Source organism: Zymoseptoria tritici, chromosome 4 (assembly GCF_000219625.1).
Source record: "Zymoseptoria tritici IPO323 chromosome 4, whole genome shotgun sequence".
NCBI lineage: Eukaryota > Fungi > Ascomycota > Dothideomycetes > Mycosphaerellales > Mycosphaerellaceae > Zymoseptoria > Zymoseptoria tritici.
The window spans coordinates 2,703,337-2,726,433 of NC_018215.1; the positions used below are offsets into that span (position 1 = coordinate 2,703,337).

Below are 23,097 nucleotides of genomic sequence, written 5' to 3' on the forward strand. Positions count from 1 at the left end.
CGGCGAATTGTGGCACTTTAAAGCCGGATCACGTGAATGCGCGTGGTTTCCGCGTGGACGCGACTTTTGGCAGGGATTGTGTCGTCATCACCGAGCACATCCATCCACTTCAACTTCATCCATTGTTCACGACATTGTCGCTGATTGTCGCTGGTTCGACATGACATTGTGACAGACTCATCTCAATCATGGTCAAGCTCCAAGCGGTAACAGTGCCGCAAATCACCAACAGGAAGCGAAAACGAAAGACAGTCCCCAACCCGGAAGAGGAAGATGCCATTCCCGTCTCAACACCAGACGGGTCAATCACAGACGCCACGACGACGACAGTCCCCACGAAACAGACCGGCGGCGGAGCCAAACCTCGAAGAACCAAGTCTGCCACGACGAAACCCTCTCTTAAACGCAATGCCTCCTCCGCTGTAATCGAGACCTCCATCCCATGGCCACCCGCCTTCACACAACTCTCGCAAACCCACAAAGCTCTTAACCTCGTCTACACATTCTGCTGCACCCGCAAGCACTTCGCTACCACGCTTGAAAATCTCCGCAGTACCGTCGAAGCGAACCTTAAACGAGAACTCACCACCGAGGACGTCGCCAAGGTGAAGTGCCTCGTACCGCACGCCATCAACTTTCAGTATGTCGACGAGACGCTTTTGCAGGTCGCATTGATGGGCGAGGAAGATCTGAGACAAGGAAAAGATGTGGCGAAGATGTTTGCAGCGAATCCGGCGGAAGAGAGGAATGTAAGAGAAGGACTGGGCAAGGAGGAGCATGTTGAAGTCCTGCTGTTTGAGTTTGTGGATGGTGACTTGAAGAGAGGAGTGATTGATGCAAAGACGGGAGAGGTGGTCAAGCCGAATAAGAGGATACGGGAAGAGGAGTTGAAGATGCCAGTTTTCAGCCAGAAGCAGATGATGAAGTTGATTGAGAAGAGGAATGTCAAGTTCACCTCTGCGATCAATGCGTGGTTGAATGAGTGTGCGGAGAAAGGTGTGGACGCGGCGGAGAGGTTGGAGGAGGAGTCGAAGCAATACATACCCACGCCGAGCCTGAGTCGGAGAGGTTCTCCTGCGCCAGAACTGGTGAAGAGTGCTTTGCCGAAGTGCATACCCGAAGAGAGGAAGAACATTGCGGATATTATTGAAGAACTGAAAGGGCTAGAGTGGTATACGGGACAGATTGTGCCCGATGGACATCGGGTCTTCGACCCACAAGAGCCGGTATATGGAGAACTGAACTTTCCACTCAGTCAAGACTTGGTCAATGCATTATACAACACCCGTGGGATCCAGTCCCTCTACAGCCATCAAACCGAAGCTATTAATGCTCTTCACGATGGGCAGAACGTAATCATCGCCACTTCGACCAGCTCGGGAAAGTCTCTGATCTACCAATTGCCGGTCCTGCATGCTCTCGAAACCGAGCCGCAGACGAGAGCAATGTACATCTTCCCGACGAAAGCTTTGGCGCAAGATCAGAAGAGAAGTCTCAAGTCCATTCTCGGCTACCTTCCTGGCTTAGAAGACGTCCTCTGCGAGACGTTCGATGGCGACACTCCCTTCACAGACCGGAACTATATCCGAGATGAAGCTCGCATCATCTTCACCAATCCGGATATGCTGCATTTGACGATCTTGCCGCAGGAGGAGAGCTGGCGGACTTTTCTCAAAAACCTCAGATTCGTTGTCATGGACGAATTGCATGTCTACAACGGTCTATTTGGCGCACATGTTGCTTTGATCATGCGGAGGCTGAGAAGGATATGCGCAGCGGTGGGAAACCGCAAAGTGCAGTTCGTGTCCTGCTCAGCGACAGTGGCAAATCCTGAGGAACACATGAGGACCATCTTCGGGATTGAGGATGTCAAGCTGGTCGACTTTGATGGCTCGCCGTGCGGTAGGAAGGAATTTCTCTGCTGGAACACACCGTACAAAGACCCTGCTGATCCCACCAGCGGACGAGGGGATTCATTCATGGAGTCGGCAAGACTATTCTGCCAGCTCATCCTCCGTGGCGTCAGAGTCATCACCTTCTGCAGGATCAGACGGTACTGCGAGATCCTCACCACAGCTATCAAAGCCGAGCTTGCCTCCCTCGACCGGAGCGAAGTCATGAACAGAGTCATGGCCTACCGCGGTGGCTACACACCTCAGGATCGTCGTCGTATCGAGAAGGAAATGTTCGAAGGGAAGCTTGTCGGAATCATCGGCACCAGTGCTCTCGAATTGGGTGTCGACATTGGCAGTCTCGACGCTGTCATCTCCCATGGCTTCCCCTACACAATCGCCAATCTCCGCCAACAATCTGGTCGAGCAGGTCGTCGCAACAAAGACAGTCTCTCCATCCTCCTCGGCGACTGCTTCCCAACAGATCAATACTTCATGCAGAACCCGGATGAAATTTTCACCCGACCCAACTGTGAACTCCAAGTCGACCTCACCAACATGCTCGTCCTGGAAGGCCACATCCAATGCGCGGCCCATGAAATGCCCATCGAACCGGACAATGATACCGTCTACTTCACCAAACTCCTGACCGAGATCTGCACCGACCGACTGCGCAAGGACAGCCTTGGCTTCTACCACACCGCCGACCGCTTCCTCCCACACCCCTCCCGCAGCGTCGCCATCCGCGACACCGAAGACTCGCACTTCGCCATCATCGACATCACTCACGGTGCCAACACCGTCCTCGAAGAACTCGAAGCCTCCCGCGCCTTCTTCACCATCTACGAAGGCGGCATCTTCCTCCACCAAGGACGAAAATACCTCATCAAAACCTTCGACCCAGACAATCTCTACGCGCGCGTGGAACGAGTCAACGTCGACTGGATCACCCAACAACGCGACTACACCGACATCGACCCCATCGAAATCGAAGCCATCCGCCGCCTCCCCCTCCCCTCCAAATCCCGCGCCAACTTCGGCACCATCAAAATCCACCAAAACGTCTTCGGCTTCTTCAAACTCGACAAAAAGAACCGCATCCTCGATGCCGTGCAAGTCGACAACCCGCCCATCATCCTGCACTCCAAAGGTCTCTGGCTCGACGTGCCGAAACTCGCCATCGAAATCCTCCAATCGAGGAGACTGAACCTCGCCGCAGCCATCCACGCCGCTGAACACGCCATCCTCTCCCTCATGCCCAATTTCGTCATCTCCCTCCCCGGCGACGTCAAAACAGAATGCAAAGTCGCCGTGAAAGAATTCTCGAAAAAAGCCTCCTCCCGCAAACGCCCTGCTCGCTTGACCTTCTACGACTCCAAAGGCGGCGCTCACGGATCCGGAATCGCCGCCAAGGCATTCGACTTCATCTCTTTGCTGCTCACCCAAGCCGCCGATCGGGTGGAAGCTTGTCACTGTACGGATGGATGTCTGGAGTGTTGCTGTAGTGAAGGGTGTAAAGAGGCGAATGTCGTGATGAGTAAGGCGGGGGCGGAGGTTGTGTTGAAGACTCTGTTGGGGAGGGAGGTGGATGTGGATGAGTTGCCTTGGGGACCGGAGGAGGAGAGGGTTCCGATGGGGTTGGAGACTGTGGTACTGGCGGGGATGGTGAGGGAGAGGGAGGGTGGGGCGGTTAGGGTGTTTGGAGAGGATGGACGGGAGGTTAAGGTTGAGGTTTTGAGCGATGATGAGGGATGAGAAGGATGAGAGGGATGAAGGCATGTTCGTTTTCACGCTCGAAAAGACGAAGGACGAAACGAATGTCCTTTCGGTCAAGTTACATGCTGCGGCATGGCTTTGCTCCACCGGCCACGCACTCTCGCGGACACATCTTCCCGGAACTGTCAATCTGATGTATCAGGTCGACCTCCACTCCCAATGCCTTCGTTCGCCCGAGCATGAAGCAGCGCACACCCCACCGGCTTCTGGGTAGCCGCAACAACACCAGTGCTCTTCATGGTGTGGTTACCGGTAGAGGTAGGGTGCTTACTACCACCACCAAGAGATCGCGAGGTCTATACCAACTCCACCAGTGGTTAAATACCGAATTCCGTAAGAATTAGGGGCCAAAAACAGTCAATTTTCGCGACGACAACAAGGTCGCTCCCCGGTGTCGATACACATGACTAGCCATCGCAAACGGGAGAGCTGAAAGCATGTATCGTCCGCGGCGGGTATAGAAATAGAGTTTTCGACTTCGACCTCGCCGGCGCGATCATATTCGCTCACAGCTCGCTCCTCTTAGTTAAAATCTACAGGTCTCGCACCAGCACTACCAACAGACGAGAAATCGCTCACCAAACCAACTAGTAACCGCACTAACCAATACCAGTAACCAGATCCACCACACTATAAAGAGCACTAAACAACACGCGTGTAATAAGTGAACCCTCTCCTGCCAGGCATGTACAACCTCAGTAATCCCGACCTGAAAGCTCGGTCGCCGCCATGCCCGCTCTTCAGTCACGCAACATCCTCCGCTCCCCTAGCGGTAGAGTCTCCACGAAACACACCTCCCAATGCATCCGCTGGTCACGTCGTGGATGATCGCGACGCTCGACTCGCTTCGACACGACTTTCACGTGGCATCCGATCCAATCTTCCACATTTTGGAGGTCCGTTTGTAGTTCGGCCATGGACTCGTCGACGTCTTCTTCCCGCCAGCCGCTCCAGTACCAATCACTGTGGTAGCTCGATGTGAGTGCACTTGCCGCATCGGAACCGATTACTCGCAGGTAGCGGCCGAGGTTTTCGCGGAACCAATTGGTATCACAGGGATAGGCGGGTGTCATCTCGATTTCGACTTTGGTTGCGTAGTAGGAGAGGAGGAGTTCGTTTCTGAGCGCGGAGCAGGTGTGGAGGATGGATGGGAGTGCTGTTTTAAGTCCTTCGGGATTCGCGCGCGTGACGTGGATGGGTGCAGAAGCTTCGATTACTGTCTTGCCGATGCGAGCCCAGAGCTCGTCCGGCAAGTCGAGGAGTCGGAAGGGTTGCGCTTCACTGGCGGCAGGTGCGGAAACTGGCGACATGGCTGAAGCGTTGGTTTTGAGATCTGCTAAAGTCTATGTGCTGTCAGCATGTGCGCATCGACTCCACGATGAAAGACGCACCTTAATGCGGGTCATGGCTGCGATGCTGTTTGCTTTTGACTTCCGAGGGCATGGATTGGATGCTGTCTGGACGAAGTTGAAGTTGTTGCAAGGACAGGAAGTATTCACGGCCGCTTCCCGCAAGCTGAAAGCCACTAGCGCGAAACTTTAAAGTTTTGTCTTGTGAAGAACTCTGCTTGGTCAGCGGCTCGAAAGTTATGCTGCGTACTCTGTGGCTGCGCAGGATCAAGAAAGGCTTCGGAGAAGCGGAGAGTCATTAGAATCTGCAGCTATGATTTGCGTGGTTTGCTGAGGACGTGATGGAGCTGATGGCAGCGGTAGGTGTGGGACGAACGAGTGGAGACTTTCGGGATCATTGAAGTGGATGTACAGATCAAAGTTGAAGTAGGTTTACTGTACTGGGGCGCTTGATACGAAGTGCAAATTCAAAACCACCGGGTACAGGCCGGAGAGACGCATTGACTATCTGCTCGTGAAGTCAAAAACAAGAGACTTCTGATATATCCGCGGCGTGCACCCTCGTTCGGCGCAGCGTCCAACTCCTCCACGCAGCCAGTCCTCCCATCCTTAGGTAGACCCGAAAATCAGATTCCTCACGTTCTTCACGGAATTCTGTTGCATAGAGAGTAGCTCTTCCGCACTTTGCTTGAAAATCGCCAATGGCCTCGTCAAGTCGGGCTTCTCCCATTCCAATTGCTCTCCAAGTGTGTAGATGCGGCGAAAATCTTCAGTCCCCCAGCTCGTATCATCGTTTTGATCAGCGTCGGGATGGCTCAGATGCCAGACGCGCTGTGCAGATGGTTAGCTCTCAGTGTCTGCAGCTTCCACGCTGAGATCATGCATAGCTTGAGCAAGACTGCCCCCCGGAAGTGACATTTGGCTTTAGGATCGATCGAAAGAGCTTCCATTCTCCGACGGATCTCCGCTGTGGCTTGCTCGTTCAAACCTGCGCCCGCGTTGCTGTCGGCTGTGTGTTCGCCGATGATGGCCTCTGTCCTCTCAGCGTAGCTGTTTCCCTCACTCGCCAAGGCTTGCACAAGCCGCTTCTTTAGCTCTGATTCCATGAGGCGCAGACTCCAGAGCGTGCCCGTCTTGTCCATCGCATCATGTTGTTCGTAAGACATGGCGGTTGTGGGCAATGGATTTTGGTTCCGTGCAGTCAGGGGGACGAGATGCGTCAGGTGGCGCAGGATGTGGCAGGTGGTGTTGATGAGAGAATAAAGATTGTTAGAGGATGTCGGCTAAACAAATTTGTGGCAAGTCCTGGAAGGCTCATAACCGCATGCCGGACCCACTAGCGCGAAACCTTAAAAATCCGTTATGTGAAGAACGCACGTGCTGAAGTATGGCAGCAGCTCGGGAGCAACAAGTAGTCAATCAGTACCTGCGAGGATATGCCACGATGACAGAGTACGGAGAACAGGCAGTTGAGGTATAATCGACGCTGAAACAGACGCACGACGAAGTCAAGGTCGGGAATTTGTTCAAGCTATGGGATGTGGGATTGCTTTGCTCCAGGAGCCATAATCAGAAGCGGATTTCTCGAGCATACAGCAGTACAAAATGCATCAGTTCCTGGCTCGACATGACATTTCCAGGGCTCCATTGACCTTTTTCATGACGATAATGCGGTGCAGTGTTCGCTCCCTTGATCTCCGATCCAGGGGCGCTAACTTGAAGTCTTCGTCAATACCACAACCGCTTCCGCCCCTGAAACATTCTCCCAACCCTTCATGTACCGAAAATCCCCGACCACGAGCTGCCTTGGAAGGCAGGTCCCCTACGCACGCTATCCTTGTGGGGAGACCCCACGAACGATACCTCCAAGAACAATTGCTCACACGGGATGACGAACAGGTCCAAGAGAAATTTGACCCGCTTCGATGAGACCTCGATGTCGTATCCAACCCAAAACCCCCATGTGTCCAGGTTCGTCTGCGCTTTGCGCATGTACGCTGCTTCGTGCTTGACCGAAAATCAGTCCTTGTCCTACCAGTCGCTTCTGTAGGTAGCTTCAATCTTTCCTACCGCCAGAGGACCGATCGCTTCGAAATAGTCACCCAAAGGTTCAATCTCGCGGGAATAGTACTAACTCTCGAGCAGGGAGATCTTGATCTTCGTCGCGAAGTATACCAGTCGCAGTTTCCTCCTGAGAGCTGAGCAGGTCTGGAGAATGGCGGGTGTATTTGGTCTTTCGCCGCCAGGGAGGAGGTTGGGGGACATGTCCTCGATAGCCATCTTTCCGATGCGCACCCAAAGCTCGTCTGGCAGATTGAAGAGGCGGAAGGGCTGCTGCGCTTGCTGAGACACAGTCACGACGTTTGACGATTCTGGCGAGTTGTCGTAATTCTCTAAAGGCTGCGACTTGGTAGCAAGTGAAGGCGGAAGCTTGCCGCGAGAGCTTGTCATGCTTACTCTCGAGGCGACTGCGAAGTTCAGTTCTTGCTACGAGATGCGTTCTGTGTCTTCCATATCCTCGAAGTGTAAGCCGCCGTCGACGGTGAAGTTGGACATGTTTGCGGTGGAAGTGGAGGTTGTTGGCAGAGGTGGAGTTGATCGAGAAAGGACTCCACGGAGCTGGCTGAACGCAGAACTTTAGTTTACCGTCAGGTGAATGTACTCCGTAGTGACGTGCTAGCTTCATCACATGCTGAAGCTTGTTTAGGCCGGTCACAGTTGCGAGAATTCACGAACTTTGAGTTATGCGGTGGGAGTTGTGGAATGCACAGAAAAACTTTCTCTCTGGCGCTGCTAGAGAGTCTCATTCGCTATGCGCTGCCATGATGAAGAATCTGCTTAAAAGGAAACAATTACCCCTGAATACTGCTGTTCAGGCTTGAAGTTCACTCCTGTCTTCCGTAACTTGCGCGCCTTTGTTGCGCTTCACTCCTGTCCGCTGCCCTTTGTTCGCCGTGTAGCGCAGAAAGCAAGCACATAAGGATAAGTTATCGCTGCCTCCCAATCGCGCTTGTATGCTGCTCTTTGTTCTGTAGTGCCATTCGCTTGTCTGTTCGTCTCCTCGCTGCATTGAGCGAACAAGCCTGTTGTCTTGGGTCATATTGCTGTCCCGTCATGCCCAGAAGCATAGATAAGACAAGGATCCACACATTCCATGCTGCAGATGTGCCCTTGTGATGCAATGAGGCCGCTTGAAGGAGGAACGGCTGGATCTAAAGGAACTTGATGTGCCAGTCGAAATGAGCCCGGACTGCGCCGGGCATCCTCTGGTCTGGAAGACGCTTCTGTGTAACCATCATCTCGAAGTCCCAGCTTGCATTGCTCACTGTTTCCCACCAAGTCATGTCGTACAGCCCCTCGGACCCCTGGCCTGAGCATCTTACGTTGCGTGTCTGTACTTGTCGTCGAGCCTCTGGTCCGATCATGCGCAGATACTGGCCAAGTCGGAAGACCCTTTCGCTTGACAGCCATAACGGTACCATTACGCATATCTTACTCTGGTAGTATCCATTTCTGAGCTCATGTCGTAGCGCCGAGCAGGTTTGGAGGATCGCTGGTGGTCTGAGTTCGGAGCTGATCAAGCCCCATTCTGTGGGCATTCCAACTTGGAAGGGCGCAATTCATTCGCTGCGAAAGTTGATGCTACCCAGCGTGAGGGCCGGCAGGTCGTCAATTACCATCTTGCCGATGCGCACCCAGAGCTCGGGCGGTAGGTCGAACAGACGAAAGGGGGATGTTTCAGCAGCTAAGGAGTCCATCTTGGTCTGCGAAGTATTCTGCGGGATTTGCTTACGCACGAGCTGTGACATGTTAGTTGCTACTCGAGAGACCGTGCTGGAATCGTCCGTGGTGCTCATACCTCTGCATTGTTCTTGGTCTCCATCGCTGTATGCTTTGATGTAGAGTCTAGTGGATGGTGAAGTTGACGTTGGTGAGGAGTCGAAGGTTGAAGAGTGGAGCTTAAAAATGGAGCTGCACAAGTAGCCGCCGGTGACTAGCGCTAAAGTTCTCGCTCATCGTCGAGTGAATGCGCAGGGTGACGATTTTGGGGTCAGAGCTGGCCTACTTATCAAGGTAAGGAATACGATTTTTCACGGAGTTGGACAGCATCGAGCTTGAGAGGAAGATCAAACGTCTGCCAGTTCTCATTCGACTATCTAGTGACCGTACGCCGCATCCTCCGCAGTACCTGCTCTCGATATGGAGCAGCAGTTGCTGTTTCTGCTGCTCTCGAGCTTTGCAAGGTCTGCGCCTGGCTTCACATTTCTATCAGCCTGGTGAACCCGGTATCCTCTTTCCGTCTTCTCAAGGTCTGCATCGCACACTGCACAGACTCGTGGGCACTTCCACCTCGGCGCCCCGAACTCGACGAACGGCTTCAGAGAAACTTGACCTGCCATTCGACCATATCCAGATCCTGGTGCCAGTATGGTTCACGCACAGATGTCCACATCATCTCCACCTCCCAGCCGCTCAATGCCTGAGCCGGTGGCTTTCCCAATTTCTCCTGCGCCTTCATCACCATGAAGCCCGAATGGGTTGCCTGAATCATCTTCCGAGCATGTGGTCCAATCATGCGTAGATACTGACCGATCGCTCGCCGTCCTTCCACCGATGTGCTATTTGTCGGGCGTCGTTTCACCGATATTGTGATCTTGGCACGGTAGTACTCCCCTCGCAGTTCTTTCCTCAGAGCTGCGCACGTCTGAAGAATCGCAGGTGGAGTGAGTTCAGAGCTGTACATCCATCCGTTCGGTCTTTGACCTTCGCCGTCTTTGAGTCCCAAGACCACGTTCCTGTCCCTCTCGATGTGACCGACTTGGATAGCGGCCGAATCTTCGATGACCATCTTGCCAATCCGGACCCAAAGCTCATCCGGCAGATCCATGAGGCGGAAAGGCTGCGCTGGGGGTAGTGGAATCGGCGGAAGCTTGCGCAGAGTTGGGTGCTGTTTAACCTGTTAGCCATTGAGAGTGCGATCGTGGAGTATGGTTAACACGCACCTCGCTGCTTTCCTTGTCTACCATCGCTGCGGATGCCGATGCAGAGATCGAGTAGAGATGTCGTTGTGTGAAGGTATAGCTGAAGTTGACCGTGGCAAGTCAGAGGAGATGAAGTGATAGGTGGTCCCGGAGTTTTGTTTGTCAAGCCGGCTTTGCTGCGCGGTGACGTACTCGCGTGATCACATGTCAAAGTTTATTTCAGGTTCGAGATTTTGGATACGGAAATTTACGAGGGCTGAGCTTGATGGAGTATTCGAAGTGCTAGAGTGTCATCCTGGCCTTCTGAGGGCTACTGCTACTTACTCACTCTCTGATACATGTTTGCGCTTGTACACCGAGCTTTCGTATGCTGATTCGCAAAGCTTCCAGTCCTGTCCTCTCGCTCGAGATTCCAACAACCCTCTGGCTTCAGCGTTCTCATCAGACCGCAGTGACGAGTAGAAATGACGAAGTAGGTCGTCAAAGAAACTTGATCTCCCAATGGACCCAGTCTGAAGTCTCAGATCCTGCTGCTGGTGGATAACGCTTCGGCGTCAACATCATCTCAAACTCCCAGCGACCCATTCCCCACTTAGACGCACCACACCCTGGAGCTGCGAGTATTGCGACTCCTCTCCTTGCAAAGTCGCCGTGGTAAATTCCCTGAACTTCTTGCCGAGCCTCAGGGCCGATTATGAGCAGCCACTGACCCAGCTTGCTGATCGCTGAGAGCGAGTTCGACCCATGCTTGTAATTCACAGACGTGGCAAGGGTTACCTTGTGCCGGTAATACTCTGCTCTAAGCTCTCGTCTGAGCGCCGAGCAGGTCTGCAAGATAGCTGGGGGGTTGAGATCGATGCCGTATTCTTTCGAGGAGTTTTTGTTCCGCGAGCTTGGCTCGAGTGTCGGACGAGTGACGACTTTGCTGACTTTCATGGCGGGTGTGTCGTCAATGACCATCTTTCCAATTCTCACCCACAGCTCGTCTGGTAGGTCGAAAAGGCGGAAGGGCTGTGCTTCGGGACTTGCGACATGTAACGGCGGTGGCTGCGTAGGTTTATCAGTATCTGGACGCAAGATGATGAACAGTACATGAAGGCTGACCTCACTGTCCAAGCTACTCTGCTTATCTTCCATCGTCTCAGGTGGTGATGCCGATATCCGGTGGAGTCGTAGATGTGAAGGAAAGGTCGAAAGTTGTAAACTAAAAGTAATGGGCGGCCCGATGAAGGCTTGCATGCCCAGGCACGTTCGTTTCGTGGTGACGTCCTCGCTTTGAGCCTGTTCACTCACATGTCAAAGCTCCGCGTGCACATTCACGGGAAAGGATCACATGCAAGAAGGAAAGGTATATTCAGTTCAATGCTATTTGTGCTTTCGCCGATGAGGGCATACCGCTACTATGCCTCGCGTCCTTCCACTTCTCCCAATCGGGCACTCTTAGGTCTCAAATGAACTCGATCTCCCAGAAGATGTGACCGTAGTCTCTGCCCGATACATCCCGCTTCCCTGGCTCCGGGTAGCACTTCGGAACGAACATCATCTCGACCTCCCAACGGGAGAAGTCCTTCCGCGGTGGCTCACTCGGTGCTTCCGTCTCGCCCATGGAAGTCAGAAAAGGAAACACTCGGATGCTTTTTCTCGCCTCGGGCCCGATCATGCGCAAGTATCTCCCAAGTCTGTCATCGTTTTTGTTGGAACCTCCTTGCGAATAAGGATTGATCGTTACTCTCTGGCGGTAGTAGTCGGCTCTCAGTTCGTTCCTCAAGGCGGAGCAGGTCTGGAGTAATGCTGGCGGAGCGAGGTTGAAGCCCTCTGCGAGCCACGTATGCGATGCGTATCCACTCTGAGTGCGTCCTTTCTTAGCACGTCGAATGGTGACATCGCTGACTCTGATGATGGGTAAATCTTCAATGAGTAGCTGTCCAATGGTGATCAGGAGCTCGACTGGCAGGTCCAGGAGGTAACAAGGGTGGCTTTCGGTGCTTATGGCCAGGGAAGGCGAGGGAGTCGCCGGGGTTTGGAGCAGAGCTGTACTCTACGAATCGTTAGTCACTGACGTCCAGATGTCTTCTACGTCTCGATCAATGCTCACCTCGCGAGTATCTATGTCGCCAGTCATCGTATGGCGAGATATGGAGTGTTGGTTTAACTCGTAGTCTTGATTTGTGTCTGGACTGTAGCAGTAAAGGTCTAAGGTGAATTAATTGCAGACGTGTGGTAAGGAAGAAAGGCATTCAATCTCGACAGGTGCGAACCGCTGTAGATTTATGTGATGTGCGTGCTCAACTTTATGGTAAGGTTCGCCTCTAGCACTCGATCCGGGAGAAAGAGCTGTGGTTCAGCGAGGAGTCACAAAAGTCGTACCGTGGGACCGATGGAATGTCAATGGAGATGTTTGGGTCTTTTATCAATACACTGTACTGGTATGCTGGTATCGTATTTACCATCGGAACCCATCACCGAGGAGCCTATCTGAGCCTCAAAGGAAAGTAATCTCGTACCAAATCTCGTCGCACCCAGGATCTGCTTCCCAATTTTCGCGGACCACAGGGACTAGCATCATCTCGACCTCCCAAGACTGAAAGCGCTCCCATCTGGGCGCGGGCACTGGATTTGTCTTCTTGTGCCAGCCCTCATCTGACACGGCTTTGATCTGTCGGCGAGCTTCCTGTCCCATCATTCGCAAGTACTGTCCCAGGAGCAAATAGCTCTCATCCATACCCCACCAGCACATTCTCACTGTGATTGAGATCTTGTCGTGATAGTAGCTATTTCGTAACTCCTTCCTGAGGGAGACGCACGTTTGAAGGATCGCTGGTGGTGCCAGGTCGAAGCTGAAATGCTCGTAGCCCGGATGTTCCTCAGGACCTTCAGGTTGCAAGTCGTCCGGATTCGCTTCCGCCGCTGAGGTGCAGATCCAGATGATACCGACGTTCTTGGGCTGAATGTCGTCAATGACCATGTTGCCGATCTTAATTCACAGCTCGTCGGGTAGGTCGAGAAGGCGGAATGGTTGCTGTTCTGCTTCGGTCTTGGCAAGGTCGGCGGACGTCTTTGAGGAGTTTGCGATGCACGATGAAGGTTGTGGCCCGTCCGCGCTTACTGCTGCCGGTGAAGTGCATTCGTTGTTGCTGTTGTTGTTGACTTCCGCTTCCGTGGCGTGGAAGTCAGTGGTCGATGGCATGTTGCGATGTTGTCAAATCCGTCGGCTTGCAGTAGTGTAGGCGAGTCGTGTCTGGTATCGTTACTCTCAATAAGGGGACGAGAGGAAGTAGGATTGGAAAGGTCGCTACAAAGTTTGCTCTCTAATTGTTTACCTGTATCCTGGGATATCTCGCAGGTTCGAGAAAGCGCAGAAAGGAGAGCTCCACCAAGCCGGATGAAGATTGAGGAATAGAGCTGCTTATCCCTGATGCCAACTGTATGCTATTCCGCATGCGCTCGGAGCGCTCGCAAACAGGCTGTGATATGCTCGCGCAGACTTTAAGCTTGTCGAGCAGACTTGTCGCTACTCCGGCCGTCTTGCTTCAGAATTGCATTTTCTGCGATCCTTCGTGCATGTCTTCAGGCTCTGGTCCGTGGGGAGGGACTAATGCGTTGCGCTGTCCGATCTCTCCCGCAGGGAATGTGTGTCGCACGTGCACGTTCTCCTTCGTATGTCGAGAATCTCATGCGCTCCAGCGCTCTGATCATTAGATGAAGGTGACCTTCCACACCACCCAATGGTCTATCCCGTGCCACTGCTCAACTCGCTTTACCTCTAGCATCAATTCCATGTCCCATTCATGAAGACTTTGCCAAGCCACTGGGCTTGGGAACCCCTTGTTGTGGTCCGGGAAGTATTGTCCCAAGTTCGTGTTGATCTGCTGTCGAGCCTCAAGTCCAATCAATCGCAGATACGCACCGACAGCCCGCAGGGAATTGTTCTGCCGGGCACCTTCAAAGTCCGAGTACATCGTTATGGACACATTGTTGCGATAGTAGCGCAGCCTGAGTTCGTTCCTGAGCGCGGAGCAAGTCTAGAGAATTGCAGGATGCCGGAGAAGAATCTGACGGCCCTCTTCCTCGTAGATTGGATCGAAACACTCCTGGGCCATTTCACCAATGTCCGTTGTATCCTCACTGTCAATCGCCATCTCTCCAATCTTGATCCAAAGCTCGTCCGGCAGGTCGAAGAGTCGAAATACTTGCTGCTCTTCGTGTGAGGCCTGTCTTTCGGAAGTCTGCGAGCTGTTGGAATGTGAGCATTCGTGTAATAGTGTCTGACTGACTGCGCTGCTTGCTATCGTTGCCATGACCTCCAAACGAGGTGTGTAAGAGTCTGTGGTAGTCACGAGAGGCTGCTAGTCGTGTCTGCTGGACCAAGAGCGGCAACGTAGTTGTGATTTGGTCCGGAAGATGCTGCACAGCCTGTGCTGAAGAGTTTTGTTGTTTGTTGAGTCACGCAAGCGGATGGAAGGTCGGAGAACGTCGACAAGCCTGAGAGGAAAGTACGAGGTTCATTGCGCTCAGCGGGCACGTGTCGTATGAGTATGAGATGAAGCTTCAGTTGGAAATTCACGTGCGAATGCGCTGCTCAATCTATATCTGCCCGGGATTGCACCATTGTTGAAACTAGCTGCCCTCTCCGCCCGAACAAGATTACCACTTCTTTGTTCCTATCTTCCCATGTGCGCTACCGTCATGCCAGAAGCTCTTGCTGGGAGTCGCGTACAGCTGAAAGCGCTGCCGTTCCGAGGTCCCCAATTTCTAGATGAACTTGATCTTGTACCACATTTCGTCAGCCGGGTTGACGCGCAGGTCGCTTGGCTGAGCCGTACGCTGTCCTTCTAGCATTATCTCGATTTCCCAGTCAGCGTATCGACACCACTGCGGCTCCGGCGTCGATGCCTTGGGCGTGAGCCACACATCATCAGACATCGTTCCCTGGATCTGCCTGCGAGCCTCTGGTCCGATCATGCGCAAGTAGCGACCGAGGAGGGAGTAGAGGTCCACAGACCTGCCGGAGTCCCAGCCGAAGTCCCATATCACCCTCACGGCAACTTTGTCCCGGTAATAGTCACCGCGGAACTCGTTGCGGAGCCAACTGCATGTCTGAAGTATCGCGGGAGGGGTGAGCTCGCAGCTAGGAATGAGCCACTCTCCGGTCTCGTGGCCGGCATCGCAACCTTTCTTGCCGCTGCAGAGGGTAATCCTGCCGACCTTGATTGCTTTGGTGTCTTGCACGACCATTTTCCCAATCCTGACCCACAGCTCGTCGGGCAAGTCGAAGAGGCGGAATGGCTGCGTGTCCGTGGCATGCAGCGTGAGGTCTGATCTTGATGGAGTTCCATCGCCAGGTGCGAGCTGCAGGTCGTTAGCATGCGCAGACAGCGGAAGCAAAGGTGAAGTTGTCGTTCTGTTGACTTCGGACTGGTTTGGCATGATCGGGCCGTGTTCGTTGTGCTCTCCGTGGTAGTGAAGTTCGAGTTGAGGTGAAGGATGTATCGAAAGTCCAGTGGCGACGCGAAAGGAAGGTTATCGATGCGCAGGTAGAAGGTTTAGCTCGTGATAACTTTGCGCAGTGGAGCTGAACGCAGGAACTGGTGAATGTCAATCACAGTTTACCAACAATCGAAGCTCACCACGTGGGAAATGGACGTAAATCATTGATGATTGCGAGAAGGAAGCAATGATCTAGTTGGAGCGGACGCATTGCGCATTTTCAGCCTTGCTCCAAGAAGACCGCATTCCCACTTCAGCTGTTGCGTGAATGTGCGCCGTACGTTCTGCTTTGAAATCCGCTATGCAGCGTCAGATGTTCCGGTCAGCAGCCCCTGATGCTTCTCTAACTAGCGCAAAAGCTCATCGTTGGCGGTTTAGAGCGGAATCCCGACCTGAAAAGGACGCTCATCACCAGCATCGTTCCTCCCACCGGGTATCATTCACCCTTGTCCTTTTCCCGACAGTCTGGCCGAGGAGAGCCTTCAAAGGAACGTGATCTTCCAACGCAGATGATCTCGGCCTCCGTGCCACTGCGTCCGTTCAGGTGCGCAAGTCATACCAATGCCCAAGCTCTTCCACATCTCGGATGGCTCTTGCGTTATCGGACTCGAACGACGGATGGACGGACCTCGAATGTAGTGATACCGAAGCTGACGCCGCGCTTCTGGTCCAATAGCCACCAAGTAGCGGCCGAAAAGATCCTCATCGCTTGTACCCATGTAGCTACGACGGACAATCACCTCGGTCTTGTCACTACTATAGTAGTACAGGCGGAGCTCGTTCCTCAAAGCGGAGCAGGTGTGAAGAATTGGCGGTGGATCCATTTTGGCGGCGGGTACGCGTTTGAGAAGGTCGAAATCCGCGGCGGTCGTAAGCTTAATGGGCCGCCAGTCGTCGATGACCATCTTGCCAATCTTGACCCAAAGCTCGTCTGGGAGGTCGAGGAGGCGGAACGGCTGCTCTCGATCTTCATCGTCGATGGGCGCAGCGTGCGGTGCAGTAGAGGAGGGCTTCGAGACAGGCGCAGACTACATCTTGTTAGTATCTGCGCAGATGGAATTACGACGGCAGAGGATGGTGAAGTTACCTCTTTATTGCTGTGCAGTCCTGCCATCCTTGCGGAGCTGGATTTGAGAGACTCCGAGTGTGGACTCGATGCTGCGAAGATGGCGAAGATGGCGAAGTCGAGCGTGGTGTGGAAGTAACGAAAATGTTGTTGTTGACGTTCACGAGCAGGAACAGGCGCAGCCAGGTGAAGGATTTCGTTTGTCAACAAAGCGACCACGCGCTGCACGGTGACGTGCCTCCTGAAAATTTGTAAAGGTTTGAAAGAAGTTGGATGAAAGGCAAGCACGTGAGTAAGTACGCTGAAGGTGTCAAGAGTGAAGAACATGGAAAGGCTGGTTTTTCTGTTGTCCCGCGCAGATCTGACAGCATGACTTGCGCCTCAATGGGCTTGAGCGAGCAGTATAAGGATGGGGATGGAAGCAGCAGCTTTGGGAGGGGCGCATAGACGTGGCGATGTGGCACGATGAGAATCGGAAGGTCTGCATTCTGTATTTGTTCGGAAGAGAGGTTATACGCAAACTCCGACGCCTCCTGCTCGTCTCCGAGAAAGTATGCTGTCTACAACTTGTCTGCAAGAAGCCATTCCGCTGTATACTTCACCGTCCTGCTTGTTGCGCTATCTGAGAGAACTTGTTGCGTTCGACGTTACTGAATCTTCTCCACTGCCTCAAAGATCGGACCAAAGGCTCACAACTCAGATGAGGGATTGGCCGGAGTCTGTGGTCGACTCAGCCTTCATAAGAATTTGATCTTCCACTGCGCCTCGTCTTCGCCGCAGGAATGCTCACGCTCCAACTCCATCTCCGTCTTAATGTCCCAGAGTAACCAGTACGGTGGTTCCAGAAGCTCCCAGTCCTCCTCATCTATGTCGCAGACCCTGTCTTCGACGCAGTATCCGGTGAGCAGACGACGGGCTTCCGGCCCGATGGCCTGTAAATGGAGCCTTACGTCGTCGAGTGCTTCTGGACAATAAATTTCTGGACTGTTGTACAGCCGTACTTCGATCTTGTTGCTTCTGTAGTAGTCCGAGCGCAACTCGTTCCTGAGCGCAGAACAGGTCTGGAGAATGCCAGGCACTGCTAATGCCATAGAGGTAGATTCGGGATCAGTGAAATCCCATGAGTCCAACTCGATCGTCGGGAGATCCTCGATGACAAGCCTGCCAATCTCTGCCCACAACTCGTCTTTGAGGTCGAGAAGGCGGAATGGGGCGTGGACGGCGTCGGATGACTGGATCACTGGAGGCTGTGACATGGTCAGTATCCACTTACTCCGAGGGAATTTCAGACGCACTTGATTACCGACTTCGGTACTGGCGGGCTCTTTGTCCATCATCACAGGAGCAGTCTGCAGGTTTGAGGAAAACTGCTCGGCCTCGTGCTGATCGCCGACAGCAGGCAGCTAAAATGTATCAGCAAGGCCTTGACCACGAGTGCGTAGAGTCATGACTCACCTCGCTTTGCGCCATGGCTGTTGATGATCGAGCGTTGATGTAGATGAAGTGGAAAGTGAGGTCGAAGCCAGGAATTTGGCTGTCATAAGTAGATCTGCACGTGAAGGAAGCTAGGGTGGACTAGCGCCAAAGCTTAATATTCGCCCAGCGGAATGCTTCAGGAGCAGCGCACTATTGCAACGTGCGGAAGGAGAGCGGCAAAGAGACTCTATTATGTACCCAACAGAGTCTGTTGGCCTCGAGTGAAGAGTCCTCCGTCAGGCTAATACGACTTTTCTCATAGCACACATCGGTGGAAGGCTGCTTGCTGCCGCACCGGCGCAAGTAAATAGAAAGGTTGGGACAGAAACAATGCCTTGTAGAAGTAAGATAAGGGCGTCATGATATGGGAAGAGAGTTCTGCTGTTGGGAAGAGCTGTCCCACATGGAACCAGAGCACGATTGTAATCCAGCAGTCCCAACTTGCTGGATCCCCTCCGCATGTATTGCTTCTCGAAGCGCTGGTATCACAAAAATCCCACTCGTGCGCCCTTTGTTGAGTAACTCCCCTGCTACAATAGCTGTCTCTTTCCCGCACAAACTGATTTTCCACGCTTCAGCCCTGAGACCCGCCATGCTCTTCCTCAGTCGCTTTGTGCTAGCAACCATGACGATGGACTGACCTTTCACAGAAATTTGATACTCCATCCAACAAGGTCATAGCCACATTCGCGTGCACATTCGAGGCATGGCTCCCGATGAAGCTTGGTCGTGTATTCCACGGGACCAAAGACGAACTCCGGCGGCTCGGGAGTAGGTTCATGTGACAGGAATGGTTCTCCTGAAAGCACCTCGTAGCTTCTCAGCTGACGTCGAGCTTCTGGCCCGATCATTTTCAAGTATTGACCGACGTTCTTGATTATGAGTTTGTTGTAGCAAGTCCAAAGATCGATAGTGACTTGCACTTGGTTCGCGTGGTAATAGTAGGACCGCAGCTCTTTCCTCAGCTGGTGACATGTTCGGAGGATTGCGGGAGCCCCGTGTCCCGACTTGAGCAATCGATCGTGGAAATACTTCGACGCGGCCATGTCTTGAGCAGTCTTGTCCGCTTGTTTTAAAGAAGCATCGACGCCCTTCGAGGTGTCATCAGTCCCGACGGCCTTCAGTTCCTTTGCTGTCGGAGGCAGGTTGATGGACAAAGAAGGAAGATCGTCAATGACCATCTTGCCGATTTTGGTCCAGAGCTCGTCTGGCAAGTCGAGAAGGCGGAACGGTTGAGGCTGGTTGTCGATGGATTCATCTTCCGCCGAGGTTTGTGTACTTCGGTCTCTTGGCGACTTCGAGTCAAGGTCGCTGCTCGATGATAATGACGAAGGCCGTGGTGATCCGCCTGTGTCATGGACTTGGCTGATGGAGATTTCCTGCGTTTGATGGACGACATGGTCGCTGCTTGGTTGAATGCTTTTTTTCGCCAATTTGATCACCGAATCGGAGCTCGCGCCGAGAGTGGCGCTGCGCTTGCGTTTGAGTGTTGAAGAAGGAGTAACAGGCGGATGTGCGTGTGAGATCGCCAAGTCTGTTGCGCCTCCATGTCTCGGCATGGGTGCGGGCGGAGCTGGTGAAGTCAGGAAGTCTTTCCAGCGGCGAGCAGCAGCGATCTGGAGAGGATGTCAGCATAGCATCGAGATATGTCCGCTATGTTGGAACTTACCAGCTGCGAGAACGCCATGTTGTTGATATTTTGGTGTATTGGAGAAGTAAGAGCGCGAACTTGCTTCGAAGGGAAGTCTGAAGCTCTTTTATTAGCGCCAGAATTCCAATCAGTATCGTATTCACTCTCCAAAGCATACAGTCACATGCGAAAAGAGAATGCATCTTCACCTTCTCTATTCTCTCAGTAGACAATAGAAATCAGAAGAAAGATCGCTATTGAAATTCGTGCCGTGTTCGAACTGCTAAACGATCAAGAGGCAGATAGTTTCTACAGAAGCATAATGCTGAAGGAAATTTGCAGTTCCCCTAGTTGAAGCAAAGCCTCGTTGTATCGAGATACGATCAACTCTTCATTGCGTCTGCCACGACCGTCACCTGTCCAACGGCATGACCTCTCATGGCAGAACTGTCTCCTCCGAGATGCGCTAGGCCAGCAAGTCTGGTCTTTGTTGGATGGCCACTAATGCATCGCAGTTCTGCCTTTGTTCCAAGTCTTCTCTTTATCCATCGTGCACTCATTCTTCTGGCTGAACTGCCAATTGTCATCACTGAAAATGCAACTTCCACTTGATCGTATCATATCCACAATCGCCCGCTCCACCATGATCGTCGGTGCAAGGCTTGCGATCAGTCTCCACCGTAAACCTGATCCCTTTATTACGATATGACCCTTCATGTTCGAACAAGTCTCCACGCCCGAATAGGTTCTCCTCGATGCACCGAGAAGCAATACCGCGGCGAAGCGGGACCCCAATAACCTCAAAAGCTCCAAGCTGACGTCGAGCGTCTGCTCCAATCGCTCTTAAGTAGTTTCCAACATGCCTGTCGTCTGGGGTGTTGTAGCCATCTCTGGGACCCATAGTCACGCCGATCTTGTTACTGCTGTAGTAGTAAAGTCGTAGCTCGTTCCTAAGAGCAGAGCAGGTCTGAAGTACCGCGGATGTCTTGAATTCTGGAGCGGAGAGTTTGTCTATGAAGTATGTCGAATTGTCGATGCGCTCGTGGTGGTAGTAGTAGAAGCTTTCCACGTTGTAGTCGATATTGGGAAGCAAAGCCGAGACCAGAGAGCCGGTCGTGAAGTAGGATCGTGGTGGAGGTAGCGCAACATGAAGGGAGGGAATGTCGTCAATCACCATCTTCCCAATCTTGGACCAGAGCTCATCCGGGAGATCGAGGAGACGAAATGGCTGGTTGGCTGGATCTGGCAGCGGAAGTTTCGGCAGCCGAGATGTACCATTCTTGAGGATGAACTCCATGTGCAGTTGCGCTTGTCGCGCAAGGTACTTGTCGTGCGATCGGCTGCGGTTTCTAGCCAGCTTGTCCCTGACTTTTGACCGCTCGCTGGCGAATGAACTGCGCTTGCGCTTGACGGCGGGTCGGGAGGTCTTTGGTGCTGGAGATACAACCTGGACGAGGCTATCTGGCGCATCCAGAACGGTCGCGTCTGGTACAGATGGAATGAGATTTCGATAACAGCTGCGAGCAGCGGCGACCTGGGGAACATATTAGTATCGCCGGATTACGAATGCGCAATGTTGACTTACCAGCTGGGACCACGGCATGTTTGACAACTATTTGTGTGTGGTGTAAAGGGAGGAAGAAAGTTCGAAGTTGTTGCGACGTAGAGCGAGACGTGCCTGCGCACGTACGTTAGCGCCAAAGCTTAAATGTGGACGTGAATTGACTGGATATTTTTCGTGAACGACACAGTGACGAGAAGGAAGACGAGAGGACGTCAAGTTACAGTACAGACTGGCTTCAATTGCGAGAATAGCGTCTTGGCCGAAGGTACTGAACTACGATAGCCAAGCACCGCTCCACACGTCTATCTCGAAGAACTCTGATTATTCAGTGCTGATCTCAACACTCGTACTCCATGTAAAGCAACCCCTTGAGGCATACACTCACCGCCGGAGGGTATCATGCAAGCTCTTTGTTCGGCGAGCACCGAACAATGCGCCGTGCATCCGCTCTGGCACCCGAGTCAAGCCTTTGTTCTCCCTTGAATGACCTGGCTCGTGCACCTTCTGTCGATCTTTCACTGGAACGTGATTTTCCAGTCCACGTGATCCGCCTCACAGCCTTCGCAGGGATCTCTGCTGACCAGACTCAGGACCAGCTCAACTCCCCAGGACGCTGGCAGGTCGTGAGGAGGCTCCAGCACGGCGTCCGCGTCCCAGTCCACTCTGCCTATCATGGTGAAGCCGTCGAGCAAACGTCTAGCTGACAATCCGATTGCTTGCAAGTAAGGACGTAAAACTCCCACAGCGGAGAGTTCATCAATCGTTACTCGGATTTTGTTACTACCATAGTAGTGCAATCTCAGCTCTTTCCTCAGCGCGGAGCAGGTTTGAAGGATAGCTGGGGTCTTGAGCTTGGAGAACAGTTTTGAGAGCTCATGGCGCCGATTGGGGTGGCGATCAGGTAGGAACTCTCCAATGGCCGGGAGATCTTCTGTTGCCATCTGACCGATCTTGACCCAGAGTTCGTCCGGCAGGTCGAACAGACGAAATGGCTGCTCTCCATCCGGGACCGATGCGATGCTTGATGGATTTTGAGAAGCTGCCTCTGACGTCTCATCGCTCGCTGTATTTCTTGCTTTCTTTTCTTGTGACTGATTGGGCAGATCGTCCCTGCGGGACTTCGAGTTGGTCTTTGCTGACTTTGCGCCCGGACGGGACACAGCATCGGCGGATGAAGGACGCTTGCGCTTGCGCTTGACGGCACCGGAGGAGGCGTTAGAAGACTGGATCGCATTCTTGATTCTCTTGGAACGCCGGAGCGCAGGCGCGGAGGTAGATGTGAGCGGTGCTGGTGAAGTGAAGTGCTGCTTTTGTTGGCCAGCATCGGCAGCCTGATCAAATTAGCTTGGGCTGGACAACATTGCACCCCGATATCTTACCAAATCGTGGTCCTCCATGACTGTCGATGGATGTTGTGTCGTGGAGATGGAAAGCGCAAGTTGGTTGTTGTGAAGTCAAGGCAGAAGCCTCCCGCCGTTCGCTTGCAAAAGGCGCGACGTTAGCGTCAAAGCTTAAGTCATCGTGAAGCATGCAGGTGCACGTGTTGATGATCGACTGTACCACACTACGAGAAAATTCGTTCTGACATCCAGAAGACCATGCAAACGGTGATGCAGTAGCACCGACCGGAGCATGTTTGTTGCGTGCTGGATTTGCGGTTCCGTCGATCATCCATAGAAGATTATCTTGCGCCTCCATTGTATGTTTAAAAGACATGGGCTTGCGGAGAAGCATAGAGTTAGATGATGTTTTCCATTCCCCAACATGTCTGGCCGATCGAAAGAGTTTTTTTGAGGGCAGGTGACTTGGGACTGGAGGCGGAGGGAAACAAAGAAGAAACTTGGTAGGAGTGACTTGCCTGCCTCGCTGGGACTG

General features: G+C 53.0%; 8 protein-coding genes across 8 annotated transcripts; 1 reads left to right on the forward strand and 7 right to left on the reverse strand.

Moving 5' to 3' along the window:
* Positions 1 to 188: 188 nt before the first annotated feature.
* MYCGRDRAFT_40769 (uncharacterized protein) lies at positions 189 to 3,647 on the forward strand (the record flags this gene model as incomplete). Its single annotated transcript, XM_003853121.1, has 1 exon — positions 189 to 3,647. One exon carries the CDS (start codon positions 189 to 191, stop codon positions 3,645 to 3,647), a length of 3,459 nt encoding a protein of 1,152 aa, XP_003853169.1.
* A 761-nt stretch (positions 3,648 to 4,408) lies between these two features.
* Positions 4,409 to 5,074, reverse strand: MYCGRDRAFT_92891 (uncharacterized protein; the record flags this gene model as incomplete). The annotated part of the gene is made up of 2 exons (XM_003853166.1): positions 4,409 to 4,909; positions 5,060 to 5,074. The coding sequence occupies 2 exons, from the start codon at positions 5,072 to 5,074 to the stop codon at positions 4,409 to 4,411; spliced, it is 516 nt and encodes a 171-aa protein (XP_003853214.1).
* Positions 5,075 to 5,832: 758 nt separating this feature from the next.
* On the reverse strand, positions 5,833 to 6,183 carry MYCGRDRAFT_92892 (uncharacterized protein; the record flags this gene model as incomplete). The annotated part of the gene is made up of 1 exon (XM_003853165.1): positions 5,833 to 6,183. One exon carries the CDS (start codon positions 6,181 to 6,183, stop codon positions 5,833 to 5,835), a length of 351 nt encoding a protein of 116 aa, XP_003853213.1.
* A 964-nt stretch (positions 6,184 to 7,147) lies between these two features.
* On the reverse strand, positions 7,148 to 12,964 carry MYCGRDRAFT_92893 (uncharacterized protein; the record flags this gene model as incomplete). Its single annotated transcript, XM_003853164.1, has 11 exons — positions 7,148 to 7,504; positions 8,695 to 8,817; positions 8,877 to 8,909; positions 9,459 to 9,965; positions 10,021 to 10,099; positions 10,324 to 10,426; positions 10,602 to 11,046; positions 11,104 to 11,280; positions 11,498 to 12,037; positions 12,095 to 12,176; positions 12,504 to 12,964. 11 exons carry the CDS (start codon positions 12,962 to 12,964, stop codon positions 7,148 to 7,150), a joined length of 2,907 nt encoding a protein of 968 aa, XP_003853212.1.
* A 1,787-nt stretch (positions 12,965 to 14,751) lies between these two features.
* MYCGRDRAFT_92894 (uncharacterized protein) lies at positions 14,752 to 18,022 on the reverse strand (the record flags this gene model as incomplete). Its single annotated transcript, XM_003853163.1, has 7 exons — positions 14,752 to 15,449; positions 16,046 to 16,514; positions 16,574 to 16,793; positions 16,919 to 17,112; positions 17,503 to 17,784; positions 17,848 to 17,955; positions 18,008 to 18,022. The coding sequence occupies 7 exons, from the start codon at positions 18,020 to 18,022 to the stop codon at positions 14,752 to 14,754; spliced, it is 1,986 nt and encodes a 661-aa protein (XP_003853211.1).
* A 650-nt stretch (positions 18,023 to 18,672) lies between these two features.
* MYCGRDRAFT_92895 (uncharacterized protein) lies at positions 18,673 to 19,715 on the reverse strand (the record flags this gene model as incomplete). Its single annotated transcript, XM_003853162.1, has 2 exons — positions 18,673 to 19,644; positions 19,698 to 19,715. The coding sequence occupies 2 exons, from the start codon at positions 19,713 to 19,715 to the stop codon at positions 18,673 to 18,675; spliced, it is 990 nt and encodes a 329-aa protein (XP_003853210.1).
* Positions 19,716 to 20,244: 529 nt separating this feature from the next.
* On the reverse strand, positions 20,245 to 21,261 carry MYCGRDRAFT_92896 (uncharacterized protein; the record flags this gene model as incomplete). The annotated part of the gene is made up of 2 exons (XM_003853161.1): positions 20,245 to 21,192; positions 21,244 to 21,261. 2 exons carry the CDS (start codon positions 21,259 to 21,261, stop codon positions 20,245 to 20,247), a joined length of 966 nt encoding a protein of 321 aa, XP_003853209.1.
* Positions 21,262 to 21,737: 476 nt separating this feature from the next.
* Positions 21,738 to 22,856, reverse strand: MYCGRDRAFT_92897 (uncharacterized protein; the record flags this gene model as incomplete). The annotated part of the gene is made up of 3 exons (XM_003853160.1): positions 21,738 to 22,510; positions 22,602 to 22,786; positions 22,849 to 22,856. The coding sequence occupies 3 exons, from the start codon at positions 22,854 to 22,856 to the stop codon at positions 21,738 to 21,740; spliced, it is 966 nt and encodes a 321-aa protein (XP_003853208.1).
* Between the last annotated feature and the right edge of the window lie 241 nt (positions 22,857 to 23,097).